Genomic DNA, 26,588 nt, shown 5'->3' with positions numbered 1-26,588 from the left:
CTCTTGCAGGAGTCCCCAGACCTCAGGTCCACAGGATGGGGGACTGGGGGGACCCCCACACCCACGTGGCCACTCACAGGGAGCCCCCATCATGCACACACATCGACACCACAGGCCTGCAAAGGCGGGCTCCTCCTGGATCCCCTCCTCAGTGTGTGCAACTGCAGATATAAAACCCCCTTTGCAGGTCCTAGCTTGTGCACTCACCGAACACTCCCTCTGGCGCCAAATCCCGAATAACAGCCCTCAAGGAAGTCAGGTGAGGAGGGTCTGCCATCTCCCAACAGCAGGCAGGAAGCTGCCTGCCACAGGGGCTGGGCAGTGGGAGCAGAAGGGACAGTCCCAAGCCCTGACCCCACTGATGACAAGGAGGAACCACAACCTGCTGTGCTTCCGACAGCAAGTGACATCCACCTCACTCTGTGCCCAGGTGGCCAGAAGCCGCTAACAAGGCCCTGCCCAGCTTCAGGCCCCTCATGAGTGGGAGCCCCACGCCCTGCTTTCCTTCCACTTGCCAGGCCTGAGACACCTGGCACCACCAGAACAGGACAGGGCAGGACCGTCCTGCTGCCGGACTTGAGACGGCCCCGCCTCTCGCGCCCGCCATTGGGAACCCGGTCTGCATGCAGCATGGCTTGGCGGCCACCAGGCCCATCTGTCCACGTGGCCACCACATCGCGTCTGAGCCTGGAGATGGGACACTCACCTTCCCGAAGTCACGGACATCGAAGAGATCAAAGGGGTCGAACAGCTCACTGTTCCTCAGCCCAAACCTATCGTGGCAGACTTTGAGGAAGGTGCGGATGTTCTTCAGACACAGGAACTAGAGGCAAGAAGGAGGTGGTTAGTAAGGTGCCAGGCCAATGGGGTCACAGTGACAGCAGCCAGAGGCAGTGCGTGCGGACCCCCACTCTGGCAGAGGGACAGCCCAGCAGTCAGCTGAGAACCGGCCAAGGCTGGAGGTGGGCTGGGATAGAGCCAGGATCGGCTCCTGAGCCACATCCCCTGCGGGACGGCCCACGGTCCAGGGCTGCAAGGACTAAGGCCCCATGGGAAGACGAGTCCTGCTCCAGGGAGCCTGAGAAGCAGCCAGCGGCTCCATGGCTCCTCAGCTGTGGCAAGTGAGCGTCCACCCCATACCCTCGCCTACAAGTGCCCAGAACATCTTAATGCTAACTATCGCAGCCTGAGGTCAGCAGGATGGTGGAATGTGCCACACATGTGACTTCCCGCAGCACTGAACCCCTAATCGCTCCAAGGCAATGGCGCCAACAGCCAGAAACCACCCCACGGGAAGCCCTACAGCCCAGGGATCGGCAGCGCTGGAACACGAGGCCAGAGCACCCACATCCGATCTGGCCACCGCCTCTCTACCCACTGTCCCGCAGCTGAGTTCCTGTCCCAGCCCTCCTGGGCTAGATAGGCACATGGCAGGCATGTGAGGAGGGGCTGGTGAACAGCAGCACTTCCAGGCCTCATGCAGAAGCAGCTGGCAAAGAATCTCACCGGGCAACTGGTGAGGTGGCCCTGGTTTCTAGTCCCAGCTTCACAAGAGTCGCACAGGAGACCAGGAGGGGGGCCTGGCTCTTCTGGCCTGGCTTCCCGGTGTACCTGCTGCCCTGGGCTAATCGTGTACCTTGGCAGCCCACAGGGGCATTTGGCACATGGGGGCCACGAGCCCCCAATCCGGAACCCGGGCTCACATGACCCAAATTAGCCCAGGACTTCAGACCACTCATCAAACCCTTGAGGGACAGAACCTCAGCGCACCAGTCCCTGCTGCCCCAGAAACGGACAAATGGCAGGCTTGAATCAACTTCGACACATACTCAGCCTGCAGAAACCAAGCCACGGAGAACAGCACAGGAGCACGGTCTCCGACCTCACTCGATCCCTGCAGTAGACAGGGCCCTGGCCGCACAGCCCACCCACCTCCCTGGTCACTCACTGTGCTCTGCCTGCGCCTGTCTGTCTGTCTCTGCGCACACTCTCTTCTGAACACCTGCGTCACGGGAAGTGAGATGCTTCTGTCCCCTAAACACCTGCGCCTGCGTCTCCTGAGGACAAGGTGTCCTCCCCCATCACACATACCGTCAAAACCGGGACAGTGACGCAGAGGCCCACAGTAACTCCAGACCTAACGACGTTTCTTCACCTCTCATAAAGGACAACCGAAGCACCCTTTACAACCACAACGAAAGTCTAGTGCAGGCCCCAACCAGGACACGTCTACTCGGTCACCGTGAGCCTAGAACGGGATTCTCCGACAGAACTTTCTAGAATGATGGCAGCGTCCTCTAGATTTGCTGGCCAAGGGGGCAGCCACCAAAAGCGTGCCCACCAAGCACTCCCGGGAAACTGAGCTTTTCATTTAATTAAGTTAAAATCCACACGTGACTGGAACCTGCCGCTTTGATCAATGAGGATCTCAAAGGCTCCTTGAGCTGTGTCTTCAAGACCTGGAGATTCTGAAGGACACAGACCCACACGAGAAACAATGTCAGATTCCACTCACAGGAAGTCTGCACAGTGGCCAGGAAGGGGTGTCTCTCCCTCCACCCCACCCCGCTTTTTTGGTACCAGAGATTGCAAGGATTGAACTCGGGATCCCTCTCTCCTGTTTTAATTAGCACGTGTGTATAAGTACCTCACGTTCACACTCCCTGTACAGAGTACATAACTCATTTTCATTTCTTTATCCTCTTTCCCTCCCAACCTCCTCCCGCCTCCATATCTTGCTCCCCTTCCCCAAGAAAGATCTACCTCTCAATCTCCTATTGTGTGTCTTTTATTTTGCTTTTTATTTACACTTTGGGTTTCTTATGCAAGCAAAATCCGGAGACTTACACTTGTGTGAATTTTATGTTCTGTATGCTTTACTACAATAAAAAGACAAGATTAAAGAGAGAGACAGACACAAAGACTGCAGACACAGACCCACACAGTGAAGGCCATGGGACCAGAGGCAGGGACCAGAGTGACGTCGCTCTGGCCAGGAACGCAGAGGCTGCCAGCAGCCACCAGGAGCTGGAGAGGCTGGACCACTCTCCCTAGGAACCCTGGGAAAGACAGCCAGGCCTGGTTCTGAGCCCAGCCTCTCCCGGCCCCCACTGCTGAGACAGCGAGCTCAGGGTGCAGGGCACCACCTGGCCTGCAAACCAGCCAGGTGGGCCCGAGCCGGCAGCACCACACTCTGCCCTCTGCGTGTCCTGCTCTGGGGCTCACACTGCAGCTTCCAGCCTGGCTCAAGAATTTTTTGCCAACAGCCATCTCTAATTTCCACAGAGCGTTTATTTTAATGCCTCCTCAGCCTCCCATTTTAGAGTTAATTACACAGGGCCTGACCATAATCACAGCCGGCAAGGCCAGGCATCCTTGGGGGCTCAGATGAGCCAGCGTCCCTTGCCCAGGGACCCCGCCTCCACTTGGCCTGGCCCTACCCCACCCTTGGCCAGTCCAGCCAACCTAAGCTTAAGGAATCCCTCCTGGTGTAGCTCAGCACCCGGGCCAGGGCCTGGAAGACTGGCATCTGACTGACAGGCTGGGGATAAACAAGCTCTGGGTCCCATTGTGTAGAGCTGATGCCAACGGCCCAGCCCCCTCCACAGACCGTTTCCTGAGTCCCCTCATTTGTGTTTATTCATTCTATTTACACACAGGGAAAATGAGGCAGCTAGTATTAAGACCTCAGCACCCAACCAGAAGGTGGCAGAGCCAGGAGTGAACCCATGTTTGCTTCATGACCCTGGGTGAAGGTACAGGTGGGGTCAGTGCTGGGGCTGCACCCCTGTCAGCATCCATGATTCCTCACCACACGATCAGGAAACTGAGCTCCAGTGGAGAGGGAGGGACAGGGCCAGCCACATTCTTATTTCTAGCCACTTCCTGTCCACCAAGGTGGGTCTCTTCTCCCCTCATGGCCCCAGGACCCAGGGGAACAGTCGGCTGGGGACGGACCCAGGCTGAGTGATGGTGGGTGATGGCTTGGGACCCTCTGCAAGGGCGAGGGCCACACCAGCTGGCTCGGGCCATTGGGGGACGCCCTCTCCATCTCGGTCAGCCCCTCGGATCTCATCAGGCTGAACCAGATCAGTGCCAGACACAAGGGGACCTGGAGGGGGTGGGTGGACAGGAGGCCCACCACAGCCGCTTCTGTGTGCAACTGTAAAACCAACTTCCCGGGGTGGGCACGGCGCTCCCTGCCCCGCTCTGGACTACCGGGAAGGGTGGGGAGGACGACCCAAGTGAAGGAGAGGCCCCGAGGCTGTGTGGACCCTGTGGCCACCCTCAGGGCTCTGGGCACCTCTGGACGGGGCACAGGACAGGCTGCCTGGCCTGGGACACGTGAGAGCAGAGGACCACTCTGAGGTCCTGGAGCAGCAGCTCCACCAGCAGGCGGCAATGACCACAAGTGCACCCAACCTCATGTTCAGTGCCCCCGCTACTCCAGTACGGTGCAAGAGGCCAGGACTCTGCCCTCAGCTTGACCTGCTACAGTCAGGTCAGGACAGCCCAGTGCTCTGGTGAAGAAGTGGGCACAGGGGACGTCCTTTCTCACCTAGGGCAGGAGACCTGTGCTTCCTAGGCTCACTGCCGCATTGTCCCTGTGGCTGGCTCCGGCTCAGGGGCCCAAGACGCAGCAGCAGTGATCGGTGCTGCCTGGGAGATGTGGGCCCTGCGGTCCTTCACCATGAGCACCTGGACATCTCATCTCTATAACAAGGGCCTGGCCAGTCCCTTCCCACGCTGACCCCTGGGCATTGCACACGCTGGCTCACGACTGTCACAAAAGCCCTGTTGTACTCAGGGTTTTCTAGAACTCCAAGAGACCCCCACCCCTGGCTCCTCACAGCAATGCCACACCCGTATGGGGATTCTCAGAAGACCGGGGTTGCAAGGTCCCCGGCCTGCCCAAGGCTGCTAGCAAGATATGTGCGGCAGAGCTGGGGCACCCTGGGCTGCTCTGCCTCCGAGGCCAGGCCGCTGACCTTCACGCTGCCCTCGGTGAGTCCAAGCAGGGGATAACAGGGTTGCATAAAGGAGAAAACAGAGCCAGGTGCAGCGGTGCACAGCTGTGAACCCAGCACTCAGGAGGCTGAGGCAGGTAACTTGCTGCAAGTTCAAGGCCAGGCTGGGCTGCACAGTGAGTTCAAGGGCAGCCTGAACTACAGAGCAAAACTCTGTGCCACAAAACAAAAGGTCCCCTTAGGAAAACAAAGCAGAAGCCCAGCCTCTGAGTCCCCTGCACAGAACAGGCCCATCCCATTCAGGAGTTTCACGTTCACCATGGATCCATCCCCATGAGGAACTCCGGCTTTGAACCCCAGTGGGCAGATGCGGGAACAGGCGAGAGGATGGTGGCCTGCCACTGGAGCCCAGGCCAGGCACCCTCGGGTCTCAGCCTGGCCTCAAGCCCTCAGGTGTCCCTGGCTGTATCAAGAGGCCACCTGCAGCGCCCCTGGAGAGGGAAGCCCCTGCCGGGCTCCAGAGATCCCTGCCCCACCACCGCCCGGTCCTCAGTGCACCAGGGTCCTCGTGCAGCTCAGCCGGCATCGCCCGACCACCCTGCCCGTCAGAGCAGCCCCTGCCCTGGCCCGTGGCCACATTCCAGCACAGACCCCACGGTGGACACAGCTAGCAGTGACAGCCTGGTGGCCGCAGGCTGTGCCCTGAACTGCTCCTGCTCAACAGCCCCTTCTCCACCCCACACCTCAGTTTCTCCCTCTGTAAAACAGTCAGGAAGCATTCTGCCCCCTCTACAACACTGGGCCCTTCCTGGGTGACGAGCAGGGGCCCTTGACATGAGACACTACAGTCAGCCAGGCACCCGGAGATGGAGCCCGGACGACTGTCCACTCATAGCCACTCCAGCAGGACAGCGGTGAACACTGGGACAGGACCCTAGCTCCCACACTCAGGGAAGAACCTCTCCCCAAACCTCAGCCATCTGAGGAGCCGGAATTCCCACACCCAACCCGACAGGCTCAACAGCCAGGCTCCAGTGAATGCCAGACACAGGGAGCTGCACAGGACTCTTCAGCAACTCGGTGCCACTCACAAGCAGCCCCTGCACTTCCCGCTGGAGCGGCACTGGCCGCCTGGGCAGCTGCCGAGTTGAGGAGTCACACTGACCGGAACTCCAACTGGCAGCAGAGGACATCTTCAATCAATAGAAAATGGTGACATGAATTAGTGTCTTGTTTTATTTATGTCACGCTCATTCCGACAACCATTTAAAACAGCACTAGGGCCGGGGATTTGCCTCAGTGGTTCTGTTGCAAGCACAAGTGCCCTAGTTCGATCCTAGTACCCCCCCAAAAAAATCTACCCTTAAAACAGCACCATCACTGCTGTTAGGTGCAGCTTGTCAGAACAGATCAAATTTGGGGCCCGCGGTAGGTACACGGGTGATCTGGGGTGACAAGCTGGCCAGATGCTCCATGAAGAGAGCAAGAGTACAGCACCTGGGAGACAGACAAACAGTCATCCACAAAGCATTCTTAGCTGCCCCTGGCATCTATCAACAACCCATTACCCCAGCAGCAGAGACTGCACAGGGCATGCGCCCCCAATGCCCAGGTGAGACCCTCACGTGTAGACCGTCTCTGCCAAGAGCGAGCCAACAGGTGGGACTGGTGCAGCCATAGAAACACATCCAGACCCAACTCTGCGGCCCCTGTCGTCACCCACACAGTGCTGGGTTTCCCCGACTGTCTCCAGGCCCCCAGCACTGAGTCTGCGGAGACACTTGATGGCTGGGCTGCTGGGAAGAATCCGACCCAGCTCCCACCATCCTCTGCCTGCAGCAGAGGATGATTTGCGCGGTGTCCACACTCCATTAGGTCCAGACGATTAAGTCCACTCACTCAGGCCCATTTCCTCGGCAGCGCACAGAGCGGGGACAAAGAGCCAGCCAGCCATGTGATGGGCTGGACCGCCTCTGAAGGGCTGGGAGGCTGAGCCGGGCCGCCCCTCCCCCCGGAGCTGGACCAGGCTCCCTGTGTGGGGCCGCACAGGCGACGGGCAAGGGTGCAGACAGCGCCCCACCACCTGGTCGGCCCATAGTGGCGGCAAGAAGGGCCAGGTCATCAGCGTGCTCGTCTTCCGCTAAAGTCACCGATCAGCCAGCCTCTCTCGCATCCTTTTCTAGGGGTGGGGACCATCCAGCTCCCGCCTACTGAGGGAGGACCCAGGTCAACCAGGGTGTGGGCCAGTCCTGGGGGGAGCCCAGCCCAGACCCCAGGCAGGAGGAGGAAGACACCACGCCATTGGGGTGCACACAGAGCAGCACCAAGTTCTGGGCCTGCAGGCCCCTCTCTCCCCAGTCTCTGCTCTCCAGGGAGAACGGTACCCCACCCACCCACGAAGTGTGGAGCCCACCCTGGAGACCTGACCATCCAGACAGGACAGGCAAAGTGGACTCAAATGTGTGGCCTGACTTCTGCCACCCTCTGGCCACAAGGCAGCCGGAGCTCGAGGTGCGCGCTCTGGGGCCCCGAGCCTTTACTGGGCTGAATGTTGCCCTGTGTCCTGCTTCCCAATCTTTCTAAAGTGCACACCCCGCCCCTTCTCCCCTCCCCACAGGCTCCGTCAGCATCACAGGCCACCTGCTCACCTGCTCCAGATGGTGCTGTGAAAGGGGAGGGGCTTCCAGGCCACACGAGGAGGGGCTCAGCTGGCTGATGGGGCAGGGCCCTGGAGACAGATTGACAGGTCTGATACCAGAGCCACAACCTGAACTCCAGCCCAGGGCTACAAATCCCAGGACATCCCCCAAAAAGCATGTGCGACCAGAGCGCCTGTAGCCACAGGTGCCCACAGAGCCCGGATGTACCCGGCTGTAAAGTTGAGCGTCCGTCAAAGGAAGGCACACTGCCAGGCCTGTGCAAAGCTGTCAGGTGATGACTCCCTCCATCCTCACTTTCAAGCACTTTCTCTTCAACACTCCAGGGCAGATCCACCAAGAAAGCCACCTCAAAAAGCTCCCAGGCGGAAGTGGCCGGAGGGCGGAGACGATGATCGCTCTCCGTGTCCCCATCAGTCAGTCCAGTCAGCACAAACATAGCAGCACCCCCGCCACGCTTTCCAGAGGGTGCCAGGATCCTAGGTCACAGACCAGGGTTCAAAAGGGATGCTCTGCATCTGCTCTACCCCCAGCCACCCTGTCAGACTGGCTCAGCAGCAGCTAATGGCTTATTTGAGCCTGAGGAATAAAGAGAGGCCCAGGGTATCAGCACTTCAAGGTCAGGGCCAAAGCAAAGGTTTTCTGCAAGCTAGCAGGAAATTGCTTTTCTAGTCTCCCTCGTACATCTTCCCTGAGCCGCTTCTGATCGCTACAGAGTTCAAATCCCCCCTCTAGGAGAGATTAGCTCTGCTGCCCTCTGCCACGCCTGCTGTTGTCTATGGCTCCTCCCTGCGGGGACCTGGCAGTCAGGCCACCACGCCTGCACCCACAAACCATCCGGAAAACTGCTCCTTGTCCGAGCCACTCCATCTTCTCTGTCTCTCCACCCCCTCTAGGAGTGGCCTCAGAGGTGGCGCAGGGCCTCCTTCCCGGGCACCCTGGGTGACCCAGCTCCGCACAGAGCCGGGCACAGCACCTCAGCCAGGCATGCGGCCTGTGCCGCTGAAATCCAAGTCAAAGCTTCCACCCTTTAGTGCACAAGCCGGAAGAGTGCTCTCCAGACATAGAGAGGCTTGTTAGCTATGCTGAAAATACAGGAGAAAAGGCATTGCAGTAGGGAGCCCCCAGGTAGGAGGGCAGAAGGCAGCCCTCTACCACACATGGGGACCCACGGAGGGCAGCAGTGGGTGAGAGACTGTTCATCTGGAGAGGCCCTCTGCACCCGCCACACAGAGTCAGAGCCACTGCTGGGGACACCAGATGTAACCTAGGGACACCTCCCGACCGGAGAACCTGCAAAGCCCCATCCCCATCCCTGGGAGGCGGCCCCAGCTGGGCCCCTGGAGACCAGAGTCCATCAGCAGCCTCCTCTGTACCCCAGCAGTCCTCGTGCTCCAGGCCCCTACTCAGCTCAGATACCTGGGCTCCCACGCCCACATCGAGCCCACTCAGAGCCATCACCTGCAGTGCAGCAATTCCCACAGACATCCCCGCCATCCCCAGTGGTCCCTGACCACTCTAGAAGGTCCCCCAAGGGTTGTGTGCCAAAGGATTTAGCACAGTGCAATGGGGCAGTGGGACCCTTAAAAGGAGGGGTCTAGGGGAAGAGGGAAGTGGGATTGTCCCGAGAAGGGACAGTGACCCTAGCCCCTCCTCCTCCTGTTGTCTTTTCTCAGGCCCTGGGCAGAGGTGAGCAGCTTATTTGGCAGGGCATGTGGGTTGTGGAGACAAAAAATGGGGATCCCCGCACTGGAGGCAGAGTCCAGACAAGAGGGCCCAGGCTGCAGTCCTCAACTCTCCGTGGCTCCCACGGCAGACTCTGATCCTGGGTGGGTCCACTACACATGACCTCATCAACACCCAGCCATGCCAGAGGCCACCTCTGATGCCATCACGCTCCGTGCCGTGAGTCCAGGGTTCACAAGCAGCCCCACACCAGTGTGTTGAATGGTGGCCCCCAAGAGACATGTCCTGACCTGGAAGCTTACCGGTGACAAGAGTTAGAAACAGGGATTGCAGATGTGACTACGTAAAGGATTTCGAGGACATCCTAGAGGATACAGTGGGCCTGCGTCCCAAGAGGAGTGTCCTTAGCAGAGAAGGAACCGAAGGCTCCACCTGTCAGCCCAGCTCTGAGGGAGACTGAGGCAGGAGAATCGCAAACTCAAGCTATCGAAACCCTGTCTCAAAATAAAATTTTTAAAAGAGGCTGGCAGGGCCAGGGATTTAGCTCAGTGGTTCCGACACCTGCCTCATAAGTTCAAGGTCCTGAGTTTAATCCCCGGTACCAAAAAAATGAATCTGGGGATGTAGCCCATGACAGCGCATTTGCCTGGCATGGGCTGATTCCTGGCACCTCAATCGTCGATCGATCTGTAAGGACTTGGGGTGTAGCTCAGTGCTCCCGAGGCTCATTCTCCAGTGCCAAAGAGAGGGAGGGGTCAGACAAGCAGCATGAAGATGGAGGCAGAGACTGGACTGATTCGGCCAGACACACCAAGAAGCCCCCAAAGTAACCGGGACCCCAAAGGGGCAGAAGGGCCTCCCTCTGGGTTTCTGGAGTCAGAACGCAGGAAGCCCAGATCCCACAGTCTGTGAGCAGCGGTGACTTGGCCCTTGCATCCCAGCCCTGCGCCCCACGCCATGCAAGCTGCACAAAAGGAATGTATGAGTGTGGCAAGGAGAAAGTGAGGCAAGAGTCCTGTGGAGTCCAGCGTCCGTCCCAGCCCTCTGCCATTCACACTACCCCTGGCTGGGTCCCTCGACCTGGGATGGCCATGCTCGGGCACCCACTAAATGGGTTTGGGGGTCTTTGGGGAGCAGAGAACCCAGGGGACCCTGGGTGGATGGAAGTCGGGAAGCCTATGAGGACCGCAGCCCCAGGGACACCATGGTGTCCAGCGCCAGCCAGACCCCTGAACCGGCCACACTGTCCCTGGGACTTCCTGTTCAGTGGCCACCCAGACCACCGGACCCACAGGTAGGCAGCACCTCAAGGACCAGAGCTAAGGGGATCAAAGCAGTCCCCTCCTTGGAAGCCACTGCCACTGGCCCAAGGGCTGGAACTGGGAAGACTGCGGGGACCCCATCACCTCCCACAAGTGACATTTTGAAGACCTCAGAACCATCAGTGCCACGGGACACGAGACTTCTTTCTCCAAGGTACAGCTCTGCCCTGTGCTCGCGGGGAGCCCCTCACGGGGGCGGTGCCTGTGCACACTGCAGCGGGCGGTGGGTGAGCCTGTGCCGTGCATGGGGGCTGCACCCTCACATGAAAGCCCAGCAGAGGCGTCTGCAGGAGGACGAAGCTACAAGAGCCCATCTGGACCCCACACAGGCCGGGTGCAGTAAACACCACTCCGCTCCTCGGGCGCTCTGGTTTCATTCGTCTCAGTTATTTGTGCACAGTAAATGCAGGTTTAGCAAAGCAGACCCCAAGGGCGGATGGACATCCTGCTGGGAAGGCAGCACTGGGAAGGAGGCTCGGGCAGCTACGCCCAAGCACCTGCCACGGCTCATGCACCCGTCAGGGCCCCGCTCCTTCCTGCACAGCGCCTGCCCCACGGGTCCTGATTCTACACTCGCTGGGGCCCACCATCCTCCCCGAGCCTGGGGAACCTTTCACAGCCTTAAGTGGGAAAGGGCTTGTGATCCCAGTCAGGGCTCAGAGGTTGTCAGCACAACCTCTCTGGTCACCTCTTTTCCTGGCTTCTGCTCCAGCTGGGGAACCACGCTTTGGGGACTCTGGATAGGGCACCTCGACCCTCATCTGCTCCTCTCCTGCCTGACTTACACAAAAGTCAGGAGCCAGTGGGGCAAAGGCCACAGGACAGAACTCTGTGCCCCACGTGGCTTCTCCAGTGACTTGGAAAGGTCCTGTCCCTCTCAGAGCCTGTTTCCCCACCCAGTAGCCCTAGAGTTCTGAGGAAGAGGGAGAACGAGAGGTCTTCCTCCCAAGTGGGGGTGGTCTGCGCTTTGTAAACCGGACTCTGGATGGCCCCAGGTCCCCTCACCTACGCCCTGCCACCCCAGGGCCCTAGCCTGAGGTCCTCAGACATCCAGAAAGTCCCTGACTCTTTCAGGAGCAGTGGCAAATCCAGCCCGGAGAGAGGGGCCCAGGTCTGCGGGACCCTGCCTTTCCACTGCTGAGTTGCTTCTTGTTTTGTTTGTTTCTTTCCTCATCAGTAAGCATGGCTTCTGGCATTTCCCAAAAGCCGCGTCCACTTTGGGCTGGGTGTGGGCGGAGCAGAACGGATCGCAGCTCCAGTGTGGAAACAGCCCTCAGCCAGAGATCCGCCTTCCTTCTTCCCACAGAGAGTACAGCACAGGACCAACTGAGAAGCTGGAAATTCCAGTCTCACCAGCCCAGCACGGCTCCAGCAGCAGGGGAGCCGGGAGGGGGCTCCAGCACAGCAACAGCTGGGCTGGCTGGGTCAGGAGGCCCACAGCTGCTGGGGCCCAGAAGGGCAGGCTGCCCACCTGCCCCACCTGCCGCTTCACCTGCCTGGCTCCTGCCAAGGCCACCTGCAGTGTCTCTGCCTTCACTCCTGCCCCTTAGGGACAGCCAGGTGGGGACTCCGAAGCCAACCTGGCACCGGAGCGGGTCCCCTGGCCAAAAAGAAGATGCCTAAGAGGCAGCCCATGAGATAAACTTCCTCTCAACGCAGAAACCAGCGCTCCCAGGTAACGGGGAAGAAAAGTGGAAACTTCGGAACCAAAGAGCCTCCCTACAGTGCCACCACCCAGGGCATCGCTGTCCAGCTCTGACAGGAGGGTAGCACACGCGAGGGACAGTGGCTCTCCTCCAGGACACAGGCAGGTCCCCAGCTCGCCCCTCCAGGCCCCACCCACAGGCACTGGGTGTCTGTGGTTTCGCTTCTACAGAGGCTGCACCCACTCCGGAGGGTCTTTCCCGCCAGCAGCTCTGGGTGGGTGGCTCCTAGCTGGGAGGCCGGGGTGGGGAGGGAAGAGGAGGAGCGCAGGAAGGAAGAGGACAAGTGGGCAAAGAGAGGGGGAACAAGGAGAGAGGGAAGGGCCAAGGCAGGTGGCCCGGAAGTCGCTGCTGCAGGCTGCATGAGCACGGAGGAACCTGGGAGCCTCAGACAGTGCCGGGCCAGCGTGGGTGGGGAGGCCTGTGCTGCGCCCTCAGCTTCCCGGCCACAAGATGTGACTGCCTCCGCGCAAGGGCCTCTGGCTCCATTAACAGTGGCTGGGCTGGGGGACCTGGGGCCAACTCCACCCCCTCATCCCCTGTCACACCCGGGGAGGGGAGGGAGCGTCACCGCCTGCCATTCTGGCTCCAGGTGTTATTTTCAAAGGGCAGCAGCCTGGGGAAGTGAAAGGGCAGCAGAGCGAGCCAGGGCAGCCTGGGGGACAGAGGGGCCCACAGCCCAGAAGCTGAGAGATGGAGAGAAAGCAGCACAGCCAGAGACACATGAGCTCCAGCCACCAAAGCCACCAAGAACCTCCCCAGCCAGGCTGGAGGGGGACTCAAAGCTGGGCCAAGCCTGTCACCCCCGCCTCCTGTGAGGGCCCCAGGCGCCCCTGGAGCAGCTGGGCAAGAGGAGGAAGCTCTACTGCATACACCTGAACCCCAAAAGGACAACATCACATCCCAACTCCTGGAGCCTCGGATCAGACCGTGCTGGGAAGAGGCCAGGCCTGAAGATGGACAAGGTCCAGTTCCTAAGAGGAGGTCACGGGCCAGGGCAGAGCCCTCTTCTTAAAGAGACACCATCTTCCCAGGAGACAGACAGGGAAGACACAGGAGAGGCCACTGAGGACAGGGGAAGAGGCTGGGTGATGGAGGAGGCCGGAGTGGCCCAGCCCACACCTGGTTCTGGCCCCCAGCACCAGGAGAGAACAAATCCGTGTTACTTGACAACACCACATGTGCTGTCATTTGCTGCAGCTGCCACAGGACTCAAGCACAGTGGGCAGCCAGGTCCCTGCCCTATGACTGTGGCAGAGGTCATCACCCCAGAACTCTGCAGATCCCGCAGGGCTCCAGGCACCCCTGACGTGGGGGGTCCCAGAGCTCACTGTCCAAATCATGGCCCAGTTCCCACCAAGGAGCCTGGGGAGCCACTTGGGGACACACAGGACCTTGCTAGAGCCTGGCACCCACAGACTCACCCCAAATGCCACCAAGGACCTCTGACCCCCGCTGCTACAACGGGGGTCCCCAAGGCCTCTCCTGGAACAGCACCTCTGCTTGAGTGGCCCTGCCAGTTATCCCGAGCAGGAACCCTGGCCCTCATGTCTGGCCCTCATCAGAGGAAATGGGGAGCGGACAGCCAGACTCCCCTGCACCAGGCCCAGCTCCCACGCCTGCCAACAGGCAGGAGGGAGTGCCTGCCTCAGGGTGCGGCTCCTTCCTCCCTGGACAGCCAGCCCGCGGGTGCTGCCTGGCCCTGACACACCCAGAGGGCAGAGGCTGCAGCACCAGGGCGCCTCCCCAGGTCTTCCTCAGCGAAGCCGACTGGGCCCTACTGTGCGCTGGCTGTGCCAGGCCAGGCGATGGGTGCTGGCAGAGCGCAAGGGCTGGGGCAGAAGGGGGCACCGCCAGGAGCCCCAGGGGGCGCAAGGATGGGAGGCAGGGTGAGCTGGAGTCACAGACCCTCTGTGGACGCATCATGCACAGGAGGTCATGAGCCCACTGACCCTAGACTTGGCGAGGTCATGGCCACGAGCCCCTCCCCACCCTTCCCTACGTGCTCTAAGTCACCTCTGCACGCTCTCTAAGTGTCCCTAAGAACAAGTTACCCTGACCAGCTGAATGTCACACCTTGGGCCCCCTGATCTTGATGAGTCCAGAGGAGTGGGACCCCTCCCTCAGACCAGGCCCCCAAGGGCCCCCGAGGAGGCAGGCCGGGCAACACAGTGCTCTGGGAAGGTCAGGGTCCCTCGACATGGCAACCGTGGCCTCTGCATGCTGAACTCCCCGATATATCTCAGCAGCAGCCTCTGGGAAGCCGATCCTGCCACTCCCGCCCCTTCCTTCTCTGGGGTCTGTACAGCCTCCACCACCCTCTGGATACAGGGCCCAAGGCTGGCCACGAGGTCACAGCAAGGGCCGGGTGGCCAGGACAAGGCATCCACACAGGCTGGCTGACCACCAGGAGAGGTGGACTGGATGGCTGGTCCTTCCACGCTTAGACCTGGAGACCCTAACCGCGAGCCCCACCTACCCCCGGGTCCCCGACACCCTGCCCCATGAGAGTCCCTGCCAGCACCTCAGCGTGTCCCTTCCTCCTTGGTGCTGGGGACACCCCTCCCGAGTGTTCTTCAGCCACTGCCACTCCACTGGACACACTCATGGAAGCCAGAGGCCAGGTGGAGGGAAGGGACACCACAGGGAGAAGCAGCGGCTCCCTATAACCCTGCCGAACAGCTGGGATCAAGGCCTCACTCAGGCAGAGGGACGAGGAAGGGACAGCCCCCAGCACCCACCCTAGGGACAGGCAGAGCTGGGAAGAAGGCTGGCCCTCCACCCGCCCCTGGACACGAGGACAGCCAGCAGGCGGGCACGGCACCCAAGGAGCCTGTCCTCAGGAGCCAGGCTGTCAACAGGGCCCGCGAGATGAGCCCATGCTGGAGTCAGCCCGAGGCCTGCTCGTGCCACCTGCAGTGTTTCTCGTGGCCATTCCCACGCAGGGCAGCAGGACAGGCCTCCTCAATGGGAGCGCTACGTCACCTCTGGAACTTCAGGTGCCAGCAGACACTGAACTGTGAAATGTTTCAAGTTGTCTCAGCCAAGGTACATCAGATGTGAGGCAGGCATGACTTAGGCACAGGGGACCCTGCTTATGAAACTGGTGACACAGCTCTAAGACACCTGATTTCAGACGCATCTGCGTTCTCGTCAGCCTTCCTATCCCTGGGACACAATACCTGACACCACAACTTACAGGAGGAGAGGGTTCATCGGGCTCATGGTTTCAGAGGATTCAGTCCGTGGTCAGCGGCCCTAAGGCAGGAGCGAGGCCAAAGGGCCTGGGGTCACACAGACCCTCCCCCAAGGCCGTACCTCCATGACCCACCCAGACACACCCACAAATGTGTTCCACCAATCCTGAGGGGCTCCTAAAGCCAGTCAAGTTGGTCACCCACCCTAACAGTTGCAGAATCTGTAAAATCAGGTACATAGGAAGAAAGATATGGAGGGGAGAGCTGGTTCCACAAATTAAGTATGGCACAGCCCCCAATCTACAAATAAAACAAGGCACACAGCAGGTAACTGGCAGGAGCTCTCCTTCAGGTGGTAAGAGGACTTGTAAGCTAAAAAGTACAGGTAAGTACATAAAGGAAAGCACACACATGCGCGCACACACGTGGCACTTGCTATGCCTGTCTTCACGACTAATTGCATAGAAGTACATTTTAAAGAGCCTTTGGAAAACCGAAACCCACAAAAAGTATGAGGCTCAAAGACTCAGTTCTGCAGAGGAAGAGAGAAGTGGGTGGGCCAGGCCCAGTCGGGGTTCACTCCTGGAGGCCCCAGGCCAGGACAGTGGAGGAGCTGGGCCATGAGGGTGTCGGCCATGCAGCTGGCGCGAGGGCTCTAGACTCCCCCAGTCCCCGAGCCTCACCATCACTCCCAGCTGAGGAAACGGTGAGGTTAGCTCGGGTCCCAACTGCACCCTGTGAGTCATTTCCTGATTAAAGCTTTACCGGATCAATAGCAATAAAGGAGGCCTCAGATGTCAACCCCAGGCTTTGCTGTTGGTTGGTGCAGCAGAGAACACGATGAAGGCCATGAGGAAGAGCCAGGACAGGGGCAAGAGGCTGCTGAGTGGGGCCACCCAGGCTGGGGTTGGTGTCACAGCCCCCAGGACCAGCAAACCTGGACACCAACCACGATCCACACCACAAAGACAGGAAAGCAGCTGAGAGCTCAGAGCCTGGTCCCCCGTCTCCGCGCAGCCCACACCCGGCCCGGACCCTGTCACCCGTGTCGAGCCCATCCGGGGCCTGTTTCTCTGCACTCCCTCTGCCCTCGACCGGGAGCCCGAACACATCCACCCCCCAGACTGCAGACGGCCCTCTCATGCAGTACACCCAAGCACACCAAGTTCTCTCTGCCTTGGGCTCCTGGTGCCACATGGTACAGGCACCCATCTGACTGTTCACTGCCCTGCCTCCCTGCCTCCTTCAAGACAGGGCCCGTTCCTGTCACCTCCCGCAACCTACAGAGAGGCCTGCACCCCACCTCAGCACCTACTGGCCCTGCAGTGCCTCCCCTCCCCAGAGGCTGCAGGGTCCTCGAAGGACAGGCCAGGGCTCACCCACTGGTCTCTGCTGACCGTTACGCTACACAGCCGACCACAAAGATGAAACCATTCCTGTCAGGCCGCGAATGCATGTCACATAAAGAGCCATTTCCAAAGAAAGGACAGGACCCAGCCACCACGAGGAGGGCTTGCTGGGAGCCAGGGCTGCTGCGGTGCTCTCGAGCCCTCACCCTATGGCACTCAGCCCTCCCGCAGGACAGAAAATAAAGAAGCCTGTCCACGAGCCACACAACCACGTCCTCGGTGGGCCCTGATCCCCACACCGGGGCGCCCTTCCCTCTCCCTGAAGGACACCCTACTGCAGCCACTGGTCCTGTGAGGCGGGTGGAGATGCAGCGTCACACCTCACAGCCCACCCCAGCTCCGGCGTCCTCAGGGACAGGGGCACCCCTCTGGGCCGCACCCTCCCGGTGCCAGCACCCCACCATGCTCTGCCCTCCTCTGGCGGCAACTACAGCCCATTCTCCCTGGGCCTCACCAGCTAACAGATGTTTCATTTAAGCAGCTAAATTACCACAAAATACACCCAAAGAGATGACAGGCCGGTCCCTCCCGAGGTTTATTTGCATGAGGAGGGAGTGGTAGAAGACAGACATTCTATCTTCCCTTTTGTGAAAAAAGATTTTTATTACACACGAGTTCAGAAAAAAAAGCAGTTGCCAGCGCATGAATTATGGATGGAAGTGTTTAGACAGGAACAAATCCTGGCATCCGGGTGCCAGTTGGCACCTCTTGAGACAGGGTGCGGCGGCGAGGTCCGGGCCAGCCCACCCTCTCACATGCACCGGGCCTTGGTGTCCAGAGCCGTCAGAAGGAGGCCTGCAGTCACTGCTCTGAGGGGCTGCAGGACGCTGTGCCTGCCAGGTCTAAAGGACTGCAGCCTGCACGGCGTGGCAGGTGACATCTCTGGGCCCAAGGACCCCAGGGGTCCAGGTGCTCCTGGCACCCCTTTGATATGAACAACTGTCCCACAGGACCTGCTGCCCGCCTGCCCGCCCCCCAGGGAGCAGCCCGGTGCCAGCTTGTGTGTCAGAGCCACAGAGGGCAGACACAGGAAGGCTGAGGCCCAGAGCCACTCCACCAGGGAGGCGACACACGGCTGGGACACGCCGGCCCCTGTACAAGCTGTTCCCACGCTCCCCGGAACAACCACAAGTGGGGACCCAACATGGAGGGTGGATGTAGCCCAGGAGCTGGGCCACAGCCACAGTTGCAGCTGTTAACATCACATGCCATGCCCAGGCCACATGGGCCAGGCTTGTCCCCGGCACCAAAGCAGCTCCCCATCCTGTAACAGAACTCTCCGGGCAAAGTGTGGGCCTTCAGAGCCTGTGAGCGGGCCCAAGCCCCCAAACCACCAAAGGATGGGGCAGCTCCACCCTCCACACAGCTTGGAGGGACCAGGCCCAGCCTCCTGACCCGAGTCCTCCGTGACTCACCACACTCATGACACCCCCATGCCTTGGCCTGGAAACCACCCCAGGCTGCAGGGGCCAGCCAGACCGGCTCACACACGCACACACACATGCACACGCATGCACATGCTCGAAGGCTTTCACACTGCTGAGGGGAGGCTCATGGATCATGCCAGCCCTGCCACCCGCCACCCCAGACATCACCGACATCACATCATTAGCCAGTGTAGAACAACTGTGCATTCCCAAGGAAACGCGCATCCTTATTAAAAGCAAACCTCTACCGCAGTTCCAGACACCCACCTCGGGAGCCCTAAAATCGGGCCTGCCAGCGGCGAGGCCTCCCAGGGTGATTAGAGATGTGGCACGGAGGCCTGGGTTATCCTCCCAGGGATGCAGAGCCCAAGTAGGACAGCCTCACTGAAGGGACACCCCCATCACAGCTGAAGCCACCGGACCCAGACCTGGAGCAGGTGAGCCCGGAGCTCAGTGCCCACCAAGCCTGGGTGAGGGGGCTTCCTCCCGGCCACCACCTGGAAGGTGCCAAATCAAGGAGGAAACAGAGGAAGCGTCTGGGAACCCGATCCTGGGGGAACAAGGGAACCTGCAGGTAGCTACCTCCAAGGTAGCTCAGCCCTGGAACAACAAGCAAGACATGGATAGCACGTGCAAGGAACACAGATGAGGCACTAGGGTGAGGCCCCCAGCGCCCAGGGACACTGAACCTCATGATCCACTCTTAGGCACCCAGCATGGCCACACCGTCACCCACTGCACCCCAATACCACTGTGAGCAAGAGCAACCAGCACAGGCCCAGGAAACTCGGAGAAGAAACCTGCTGGAGGACTGAGGATTTAGCTCAGTGGTGCTACCGCCTGCCTGAAAGCCCAACGTCCCCAGTTCAATCCCTGGTACCAAAAAAAAAAAGAAGAATCGAGAGGCTGAGGCAGGAGGATGCTATGAGTTTGAGACCAGCCTGGGATACATAGTGAGTTCCAGGCCAGTCTCAACTACATAGTGAGACCCTGTCTCAAAAAACAACAAAAAAAAAAGAAAGAAACCTGCTGAAGTTCATGGCATGAAAGAAAGGGGAGAGACCCCTGCCTCCCTCACCCCCCATCACCCTGCAGCCTCTGTTCCCGGGCACATGGATCCCCTCTCTGGACGGGCCATGGGTGCACTCAGGGACCCCGGGTCTTCAGTGAGCTTGCATGCCACAGGGAGGGTGTGGAGGGGAAAGTCCCCAGCTCCAAACAGCTTTCCCCAGCAGGCACTGGGCTCGGAGCTCTGGGCCCCTCTTAGAAGGGCCTGTCTGCAGAGAGGAAGCAGGGCACAGAGACATGCCACAGGGCGGCCGAGAAATGGAAGGCGGATTCAACCCCAGCCCAAGTCTTGACCCAGGGACGTGGGGCCAGGCGTCCCCTGCCTGACTGCTCTAGGCCGGGTCCAGGATGGACAGTGGGTCCCCACCTCTGGTGGGGACACTCCGCCCCCAAGTGGGCGGGGAGGACGGATGTGGCGTGGCTGATGGAACTCAGCAGAGGATGTTGACTGGGAAGACAGCAAGCGTGCAGGGGAATTCCATTGGCAGAGAACGAGGGCCCGGAGCACGGAGCCCGCCCACCCCAGAACCCCTGCTGAGCTGCACCTAAGCCTCGGTTGGGGCCAGGGCTGGACAAGGACACGGCACACAAGGAGAAAGGCATGGGCCACCAACGGACAGGAAGCCAGCCCTGAGGATGCGCTGCCAGACAGCAGCCTGGCCTCTTCCTTTCTGTTTTCTCCCCCAACACACCCCGGGTCTGCCATACCCAGGCGCCCACACCTCTGTGTCCCAACGCCCAGCAGCAGGTGCTCTGCCAACGGGCAAGGAGACGACAGATGCAGCAGACAAGACAGGCCAGGGACCCTCGTGGCTCGCTGGGTGCCGGCTCCCTACCCACCCTGCTCACCTGCATACAATGGGGCCCCATGTATGACGAGTCACCTGAGCGCCCAGGGCAAGAGGTGAGCCCTGGCTGGGAGAACCCTCAACCCACTGAGCAGTGAACCTTGGGCCACCCCTCGCTGTCCCTTCCCCATGCAGTGACCAGAGCAGACCCACCCAACCCAGCCACCAAACCCTCCCAAGACAAACCAGGAGGCTTTGACCCGCATAGAACCACCCTGCACAGGCACACCTGTCCCCAGGAGCCAACCCAGCCCCAACTGTAGGTGGCAGTTATCCCCTCCACCCACTCCCTCCTGGCTCTGGGGCTCGGCCACCACCTCCAGCAGTCACCCAAGGCTCAGGGGCTGTCAGAGAGCTGACCCACAGCAACAGCAAAGCCTGCAGTCTCCTCTCCTACCCACCCAGCCCAGGAGCCACTGCTGAGAAGCAGCAGAGCAAGGATGCAAGGCTCCTTCATCCTTTATCCGACATCCTGGACAACGGCAGGCTCTGGTCTGCCCGGGGCCCTGGAGTGACATCTCAGGTCCCCGCAGCCATCTCAGAATGAAGTGTGGCCAGGACTGTGTCGCTCCCCTGGGGCAAGGAGTCTCCTGCAGACAGGTGGGAGGGTCAGGGACAGGGGCAGGGACAGAGCCCTCCTGTGCACCACACTGCACGGGGAGCCAGTGGGGGATGAAGGCAAGCAGCTGCTGCTGGGGCCCCAATTCCAGATGCCACAGGAAGGAAGCGAGGGCCGTGTCCACCTGCGGGAGTGACGGAACAGCCACCCAGGCCTGTGGCACAGGCACAGGATTCTGAGACAGCCCCACATTTTCACTCTAGATCCTCCTGACAGCTTCAGGTGGCCACTGTCATCTCACGTAAGACTGACCTAGGGGAACCTCTGTGGCCACTCGAGCAGCTCATTAGGGCAGGTATCTCTGATGACCTGTCGGTGGCCACCGCATCCCAGGCGCAGGGCTGAAGGGCGAGGTCATTAAAGTGGCTCTCGGCACAAGCACAAAGCTCTGCTCTCCTCTCATCTGACACTTCCTGTTTGCCCAGCCTGTGCTGAGGGCTTTGGGGATAAACACAGACAATGCAAAGCACAGGGAAAGGGCCAGGAAGGGACCGGGAGCCCTCCTGGCAACCAGAGCTGGTAAGGGGGCAGGAAAGCTCTAGGCAGAGGGCTATAGGAGCCAGGCAGAAAGAAAGGGAAAAGGGAGTCCATGAGGGGCCAAAGGGCAGGGGCTGGCACTGGGAACCCCTGGGACAGCCTAGAGGCTGACACTGGAGCGCCAGGGGCGGGGGCGACGCAGAGGGGGCACCAGAAGGGGGCACCTAGGTAGGGATGACCAAGTGGGGTCCGCGCCACATGCTGGGTGTGGCTGAGCACAGATGATCCAGGGGACCAGGCTGGCTACAGGACACTGCAGGGGGAAGGACAGCCTGGGGCAGCCTGTGGGGCTCAATGCTTAGGTCTTCATGGCTTTGAACATAATGCTCTTTACATGATTAAATCAGTGGAGGACAAAGAAATAATATGCTGGCGTGGAAATTCTGTGAAACTCTGCACAGTCCCTGTGCCCAGAGCACTGAGGAGGGCCAGTCTAGGCACAGAACCCACCACGTTCCCTCTGCAGAGAGAGACCCGGGGCCAGGTGAGTCAGACAGAGGCCGGCTGCAGACACAGCTGACCCAGCCTGCAGCACTGCCCCTACCCAGACCTGCACCGCCAGCTCAGAGCGTGGCCCAGACAGCTGACCCGGGGAAGGGACCAATGCCAGGACCTCAGAGCGGGCAGCCCAGGGTCACGGCCCAGGCCAGAGCAGTGGCCTTCCACAGGACAAGCAGCCCCAGCAGGGTTGCGTCCAGGGCAGCTCAGCCCCATTCCCGGTTCTGCGAGGCCCACACTGGCCTCCTTGGCTCTTCCTGGTCCAGCCCACAGCCGGTTCTCTGGGTCCATACACCCACGAGGGTGCCAGGCTCCGCCCTCTGCAGCCCGGGCAGACTTCACACTCATCTCCTCGGTGGCTCCTGACCACAGTCTCGGGACCCGGCCCCCCAGACAAGCCCTTACCACAGCCACACAGCCCCACCAGGGAGAAACAGGAACTCTGGGAAATCAGGGCTCCTCAGCCTCATTTCACTACTGTCTCCAACGAGCCTCTTCAGACAGGTTTCCTATGCAACCTCCCCGTGTGACACTGTGACGCCCCAGGTGTGTGCTTGTGTTTTCATGGGACAGGTACACCTGTGCTCTACCTGTAAAAAGAGTGACATGTCAGCACCACCAAAGATCTGATTTTCACCTCGAAGGTTCAGGCTGCATTGGTTAAGTAAATCACGTTATTAAAATCAGTATTACACATTCTTACTTTTTTAATATGACCACTACAATTTTTTTTCCCCCGGTACCATGCACTTGCCAGGCAGGCCTGGCACCACTGAGCTACATCACTGGCCTTAAAACTTTTTTTTTTTGGCAGTGCTAGGAATTGAGCCCAAGCCCTCACACACGCTAGTCAAGTGTTCTACCACTGAGCTACATTCCTGGCACCCCCTTTTTTTGGGGGGTACCAGGCATTGAAGTCGGGTCCTTGCACTTGTGAGGCAGGAGGTGAAACCACTGAGCTAAATCCCCTGCCCCCTCTTTTGTTTTTTAATTTTGCAAAAGGGTCTAACTTGCTAGACTGGCCTCCAACTTGTAATCCTCCTGCCTCGGCGTACCGGAATAAGTCACAGAACTTGGCCCCAACGTGTCTAAAGACAGAGGCAGTCATGCTACACTTCTATTTGGTAGTGCTGGTATGATGAGAAACAAGCACACAGGTGATACATATGGGCATATATGTGTTACACAGACACACGCGTGTGTGCACACCTATATTCTCATTCCCAGGTGTGACAATGACAGGGCCTGGAACCAGGAACAGCCCAGGAGCCCTGAACACCCCTCAACTGACCTTGGCTTCTAAACTCCCCCTCCACTACCAAGCAAGCAGTGCTCTTTGGAGAAACAGCCAATTCCTAGCCAGGACAAAGAGAAACACGAAAAGAGCCTGGAACATCTCATGTCAGAAGTCGGCAAGGGCCAGGGAGGGGCAGAAGGGGCCGGGGACAGGAGCCAGGGCAGTCCCCGCCGCTGGCCCGAGGCCACCGCACCCCAGATAAGTAACCACAGTGGCAGATCACACCGATGAAATGAAACAGGCAACAGTCCAAACTGGGAGGGGAAAAGAAGTAAAAAGGAAGGAGGGAAGGAAGAGAGGGAAAGCGGAAGAGGAGAGAAGAGGAAGAGGAGGGAGGCAAAGGGAGAAATCCCACTGACATCCTCTCAAAGAGTCTTTAAGGGGGTCACAACAAAGACTGGCTCAACCCGTCCTCGTGGAGAAATTAAACTCAAGTCCTGGCGATGGGACACAGCTAATCGATTCTTGGGCCACCCTGCAGGTGAGAGCCCAAATCTGAGGCATCCAGGTCCCTCCACAGCCGCAAAGGGGGAGAGAGCTGCAAAGAGTCCATGACCTTCCAGTGTCAAGGTCACAGAAATCAAGAGAGGCAGAGAGAGGCTGGAAGGAAACGGGGAGCCACCGACTCACCTGCAAGTTATTTGTTTGGGAACTTCCTAGAGCCTGAGCTGTTCGCAAATTTAAAAAAAAAAGAAACTCTACCCAAAGAGAAAAAGTGCCTTGTTGCACTTAGCCTCCCTTTGTCCCCTTCTCTGCACCCCAGAACCCCAACATGGTGAACCTTGGCCACAGGAAGCCTCTGTACTCGATGGCCCCACTGCAGTCGCCCGGGTGGACAGGACAAGGCATGCACAACTGGACCGTGTGCAGCCTCGGAGGCCTGAGAGAGAAATCGGGGGGGGCTTCTGGAGGAGGGACCCCGAGCCGGCTCCCCATGAAGAACCAGGCTGCAAGTGGGGAGATCTTCCAGCCAGGACACTGCACGTGACAGACACGGATGGAAAAGGGACACAGAAGGGACAGCCAGGGTGGGAGTGTGAGCCCAGTCTGCTCTGCTCTGCTCTGCAGAGTGGCCACCAGTGACCAGTGAGAAGCAGACACCGGGGTGATATGGGCAAGACCGAGCTGGATGGTCCCCGGAAGTGGCCACCACAGGGCAACATTGGCTGCTGGGACAGCACCCCAGATGCCTGGCCCTTCCTCAGGAGCAGATTGTGGCCACCCTAATTAGCTCAATTAAACCCAGGGTGGCTTCCAGCCACTCTGAAAAAAACTGCATCCTGCCCACTTCAGGGGGACCCAACAAAGCAGGCAGTGGGGGCCTCTCAGTGGCGTCTCCTAGTCCCCAGATCTGCATACAGCAGGAGCTCAGAGACAGCACACTGTTAAGAGGCTCCTCTAGGCCAATAACCGGGCTGAGATAAAGCGGGAGGGGAACTCCAAATCCTCAGAAAACAGGATAGGATGTCACCGTGGAACCCTGTGGCATTCTAGCGTGGTACATGAGACCAGCCTTAGAGCTGGGCCAGTCCCTGTGTACCTCCATGACAAGGAGAAAGGGGCAGCCAGCTGTGCCCAGAAGAGGGACCCCGCAGAGCATCCAGATGACCTCCTGCCCCAGCTGTCTGGAGAAAGAGGCAGGAACCACACAGGACAGGGAGTCAGAAAGCCAGCAGGGCTCGAGAGAGCCCTGGAAGGGTCTGAGGGCAGGATTTATTTCAACAGCCGAGGAAGCTCCTCTGTTAGCTTTGCCACTTACTACTCAGGTGAGCAGAGTGAGTCTCCCAAACTGTCCCATCTACGAATCAAATCAGGGCAGCCCCTCCTGGGGATCAGGTGGCATCCAGGCGGCACAGGTGAGAGGGCAGCCGTGTTTCCCTTGTGACCCGCCTGCCACGGATGAAGATGACATCTGACACCTTCCCTCCGCCCAGAAGAAAGTGGGTTTCCCACACGTCCAAGGGCGGCCAGCTAGAGGCGTGAGGTCCGGCGGCCACCTGCATGCGGCCCAGGAACGTGTTTATTTTCTGTGAGTGTGTAGATGGGACCACCTGGCACGCCCTGGTCGCCTGCAGCCGTCCCTGAGCTGGCAAGGGACGCACAAAGACCACAGGGACTGATTCTTCCCTACATGCAAGACGAGAGAATAGAGGACAAGGTATGCCCTACGCACAAGGGCGGCACGTGCCAGCACTGGTGTCCAGGTGAGGCCCCAACTCGCCAACTGTGCCAAGGACACCGGGAGCCTTCTCTAAGCAAACACACTGCCACAAGGTGGTTACCGCGGGAAACTGAGGACCTCACAGTGCTGCCTCCCTCATGGGAGATGACAGCCAGTATTCAATGAATTGCACATGTGGCCCCTTGGTCACACGCCCATCTGAGTCTCCCTAGCCCCCTTCAGCACCCTCTACTGGGGCCAGGCTGGGGGCTCAAGGGGACTGTGTTGGCGCCAGGACTGCCCATTCCTGCCACCTCAGGTGTCTCTGGTGGGAACTTCTAGCACAGGGACTAAAGTAGAACCTCCGGCCACAGCCAGGATCCCCTCCTCCTGTCACACAGCAGCCGGAGAACTCTGCGCCTGCAGGCCAGGCTGAGCTCCTCCCTACCTCCACCCACCCTGGCCTGTGCCCGCCTCAGCCTCTTTGCAGTCAGTGCCCAGCCGTGCAAGGGGCAGCCGCCCTGGCCCAGCCACAGCGGGTGAGTCTCTTCAGCTGTGCAGACAGACCAGAGGGGCAGACACAGTGAAGGCGGTGTCTGACCCCGCGCTGTCCCCAACGTTGTGCATGCAGGCACCGAGACTCCCTCTCCCAGACTCCCGGAATATCGCCTCTGCACGCTCCTCTCCGCCCCGCAGGGCTCGCCTTTGTCATCCACCCCAGAGCAGGGCCCTAGCCGCCCAGAAGGGCCGACACCAAGGAGGGCAGAGGCCGGCGCCGCTGGAGCTGTGGGATCCAGGGTGACTCACTTCATTCCCGAAGTCCACAAGAATGGCCGCTGTCCACTCGGGCTTGCTCTGGGCGCGGGGACAGGGGCTATCTAGACAGCGGGCCTGGGGCTGACCCGCCCTTGCATCCAGGGACACCTTCAAAGCGCGCGGGGGGAGTCCACGAGCCCCGGTTCTGCTTAACTCCACTCAAGTTCCCTCGAAGGGGCCAAGAAAAGCGGCTGCGACCAGAGGAGCGGACATTTTCCTCCCTGGCCCTGCGGCTACCCGCGTGCCTCTGCCGCGACAAAGGCCACCTTAAGGAAGCGCCGGGTACTCCCTAGGGGGCGGCTTGCCCCCCAATTCTGGCCAGGAGGGGCGACGCCAAGACGGGGGCGGCGTCCTGCTCCCCCAGCGCCCCTGGCCC

The 26,588-nt window shown here is 59.8% G+C and overlaps 1 protein-coding gene and 1 long non-coding RNA gene across 3 annotated transcripts in view; one reads left to right on the top strand and one right to left on the bottom strand.

Annotated features, from left to right (window-relative positions):
* The window catches only part of Vav2 (vav guanine nucleotide exchange factor 2), a 98,814-nt gene extending 89,702 nt beyond the window's left edge, over positions 1-9,112 (bottom strand). The window contains exons 1-4 of the mRNA XM_010608987.2: positions 8,910-9,112; positions 7,922-8,103; positions 7,616-7,695; positions 707-823 (exon numbers count right to left, since the gene is read on the bottom strand). Of these exons, the coding sequence (XP_010607289.1) occupies positions 707-823; positions 7,616-7,695; positions 7,922-8,103; positions 8,910-9,112 (582 nt within the window). The remainder of the gene's footprint in view (positions 1-706; positions 824-7,615; positions 7,696-7,921; positions 8,104-8,909) is intronic.
* Positions 9,113-25,844: 16,732 nt separating this feature from the next.
* LOC104851641 overlaps positions 25,845-26,588 on the top strand; it is a 4,859-nt gene continuing 4,115 nt past the window's right edge. Inside the window, exons 1-2 of one of the 2 annotated variants that reach the window (XR_777257.2) lie at positions 25,845-25,935; positions 26,028-26,194. This is a non-coding gene — a long non-coding RNA (uncharacterized LOC104851641). Of the gene's footprint in view, positions 26,195-26,588 lie in introns of both variants that reach the window. The other variant, XR_777256.2, reaches the window with a different exon arrangement.

This window comes from Fukomys damarensis, unplaced genomic scaffold, assembly GCF_012274545.1.
Source record: "Fukomys damarensis isolate Sample0158 unplaced genomic scaffold, DMR_v1.0_HiC HiC_scaffold_36, whole genome shotgun sequence".
In the NCBI taxonomy this organism is placed as follows: Eukaryota; Metazoa; Chordata; class Mammalia; order Rodentia; family Bathyergidae; genus Fukomys; species Fukomys damarensis.
Note: the sequence above shows the minus strand (reverse complement) of the source record. Positions and strands in the feature narration are given on the sequence as shown.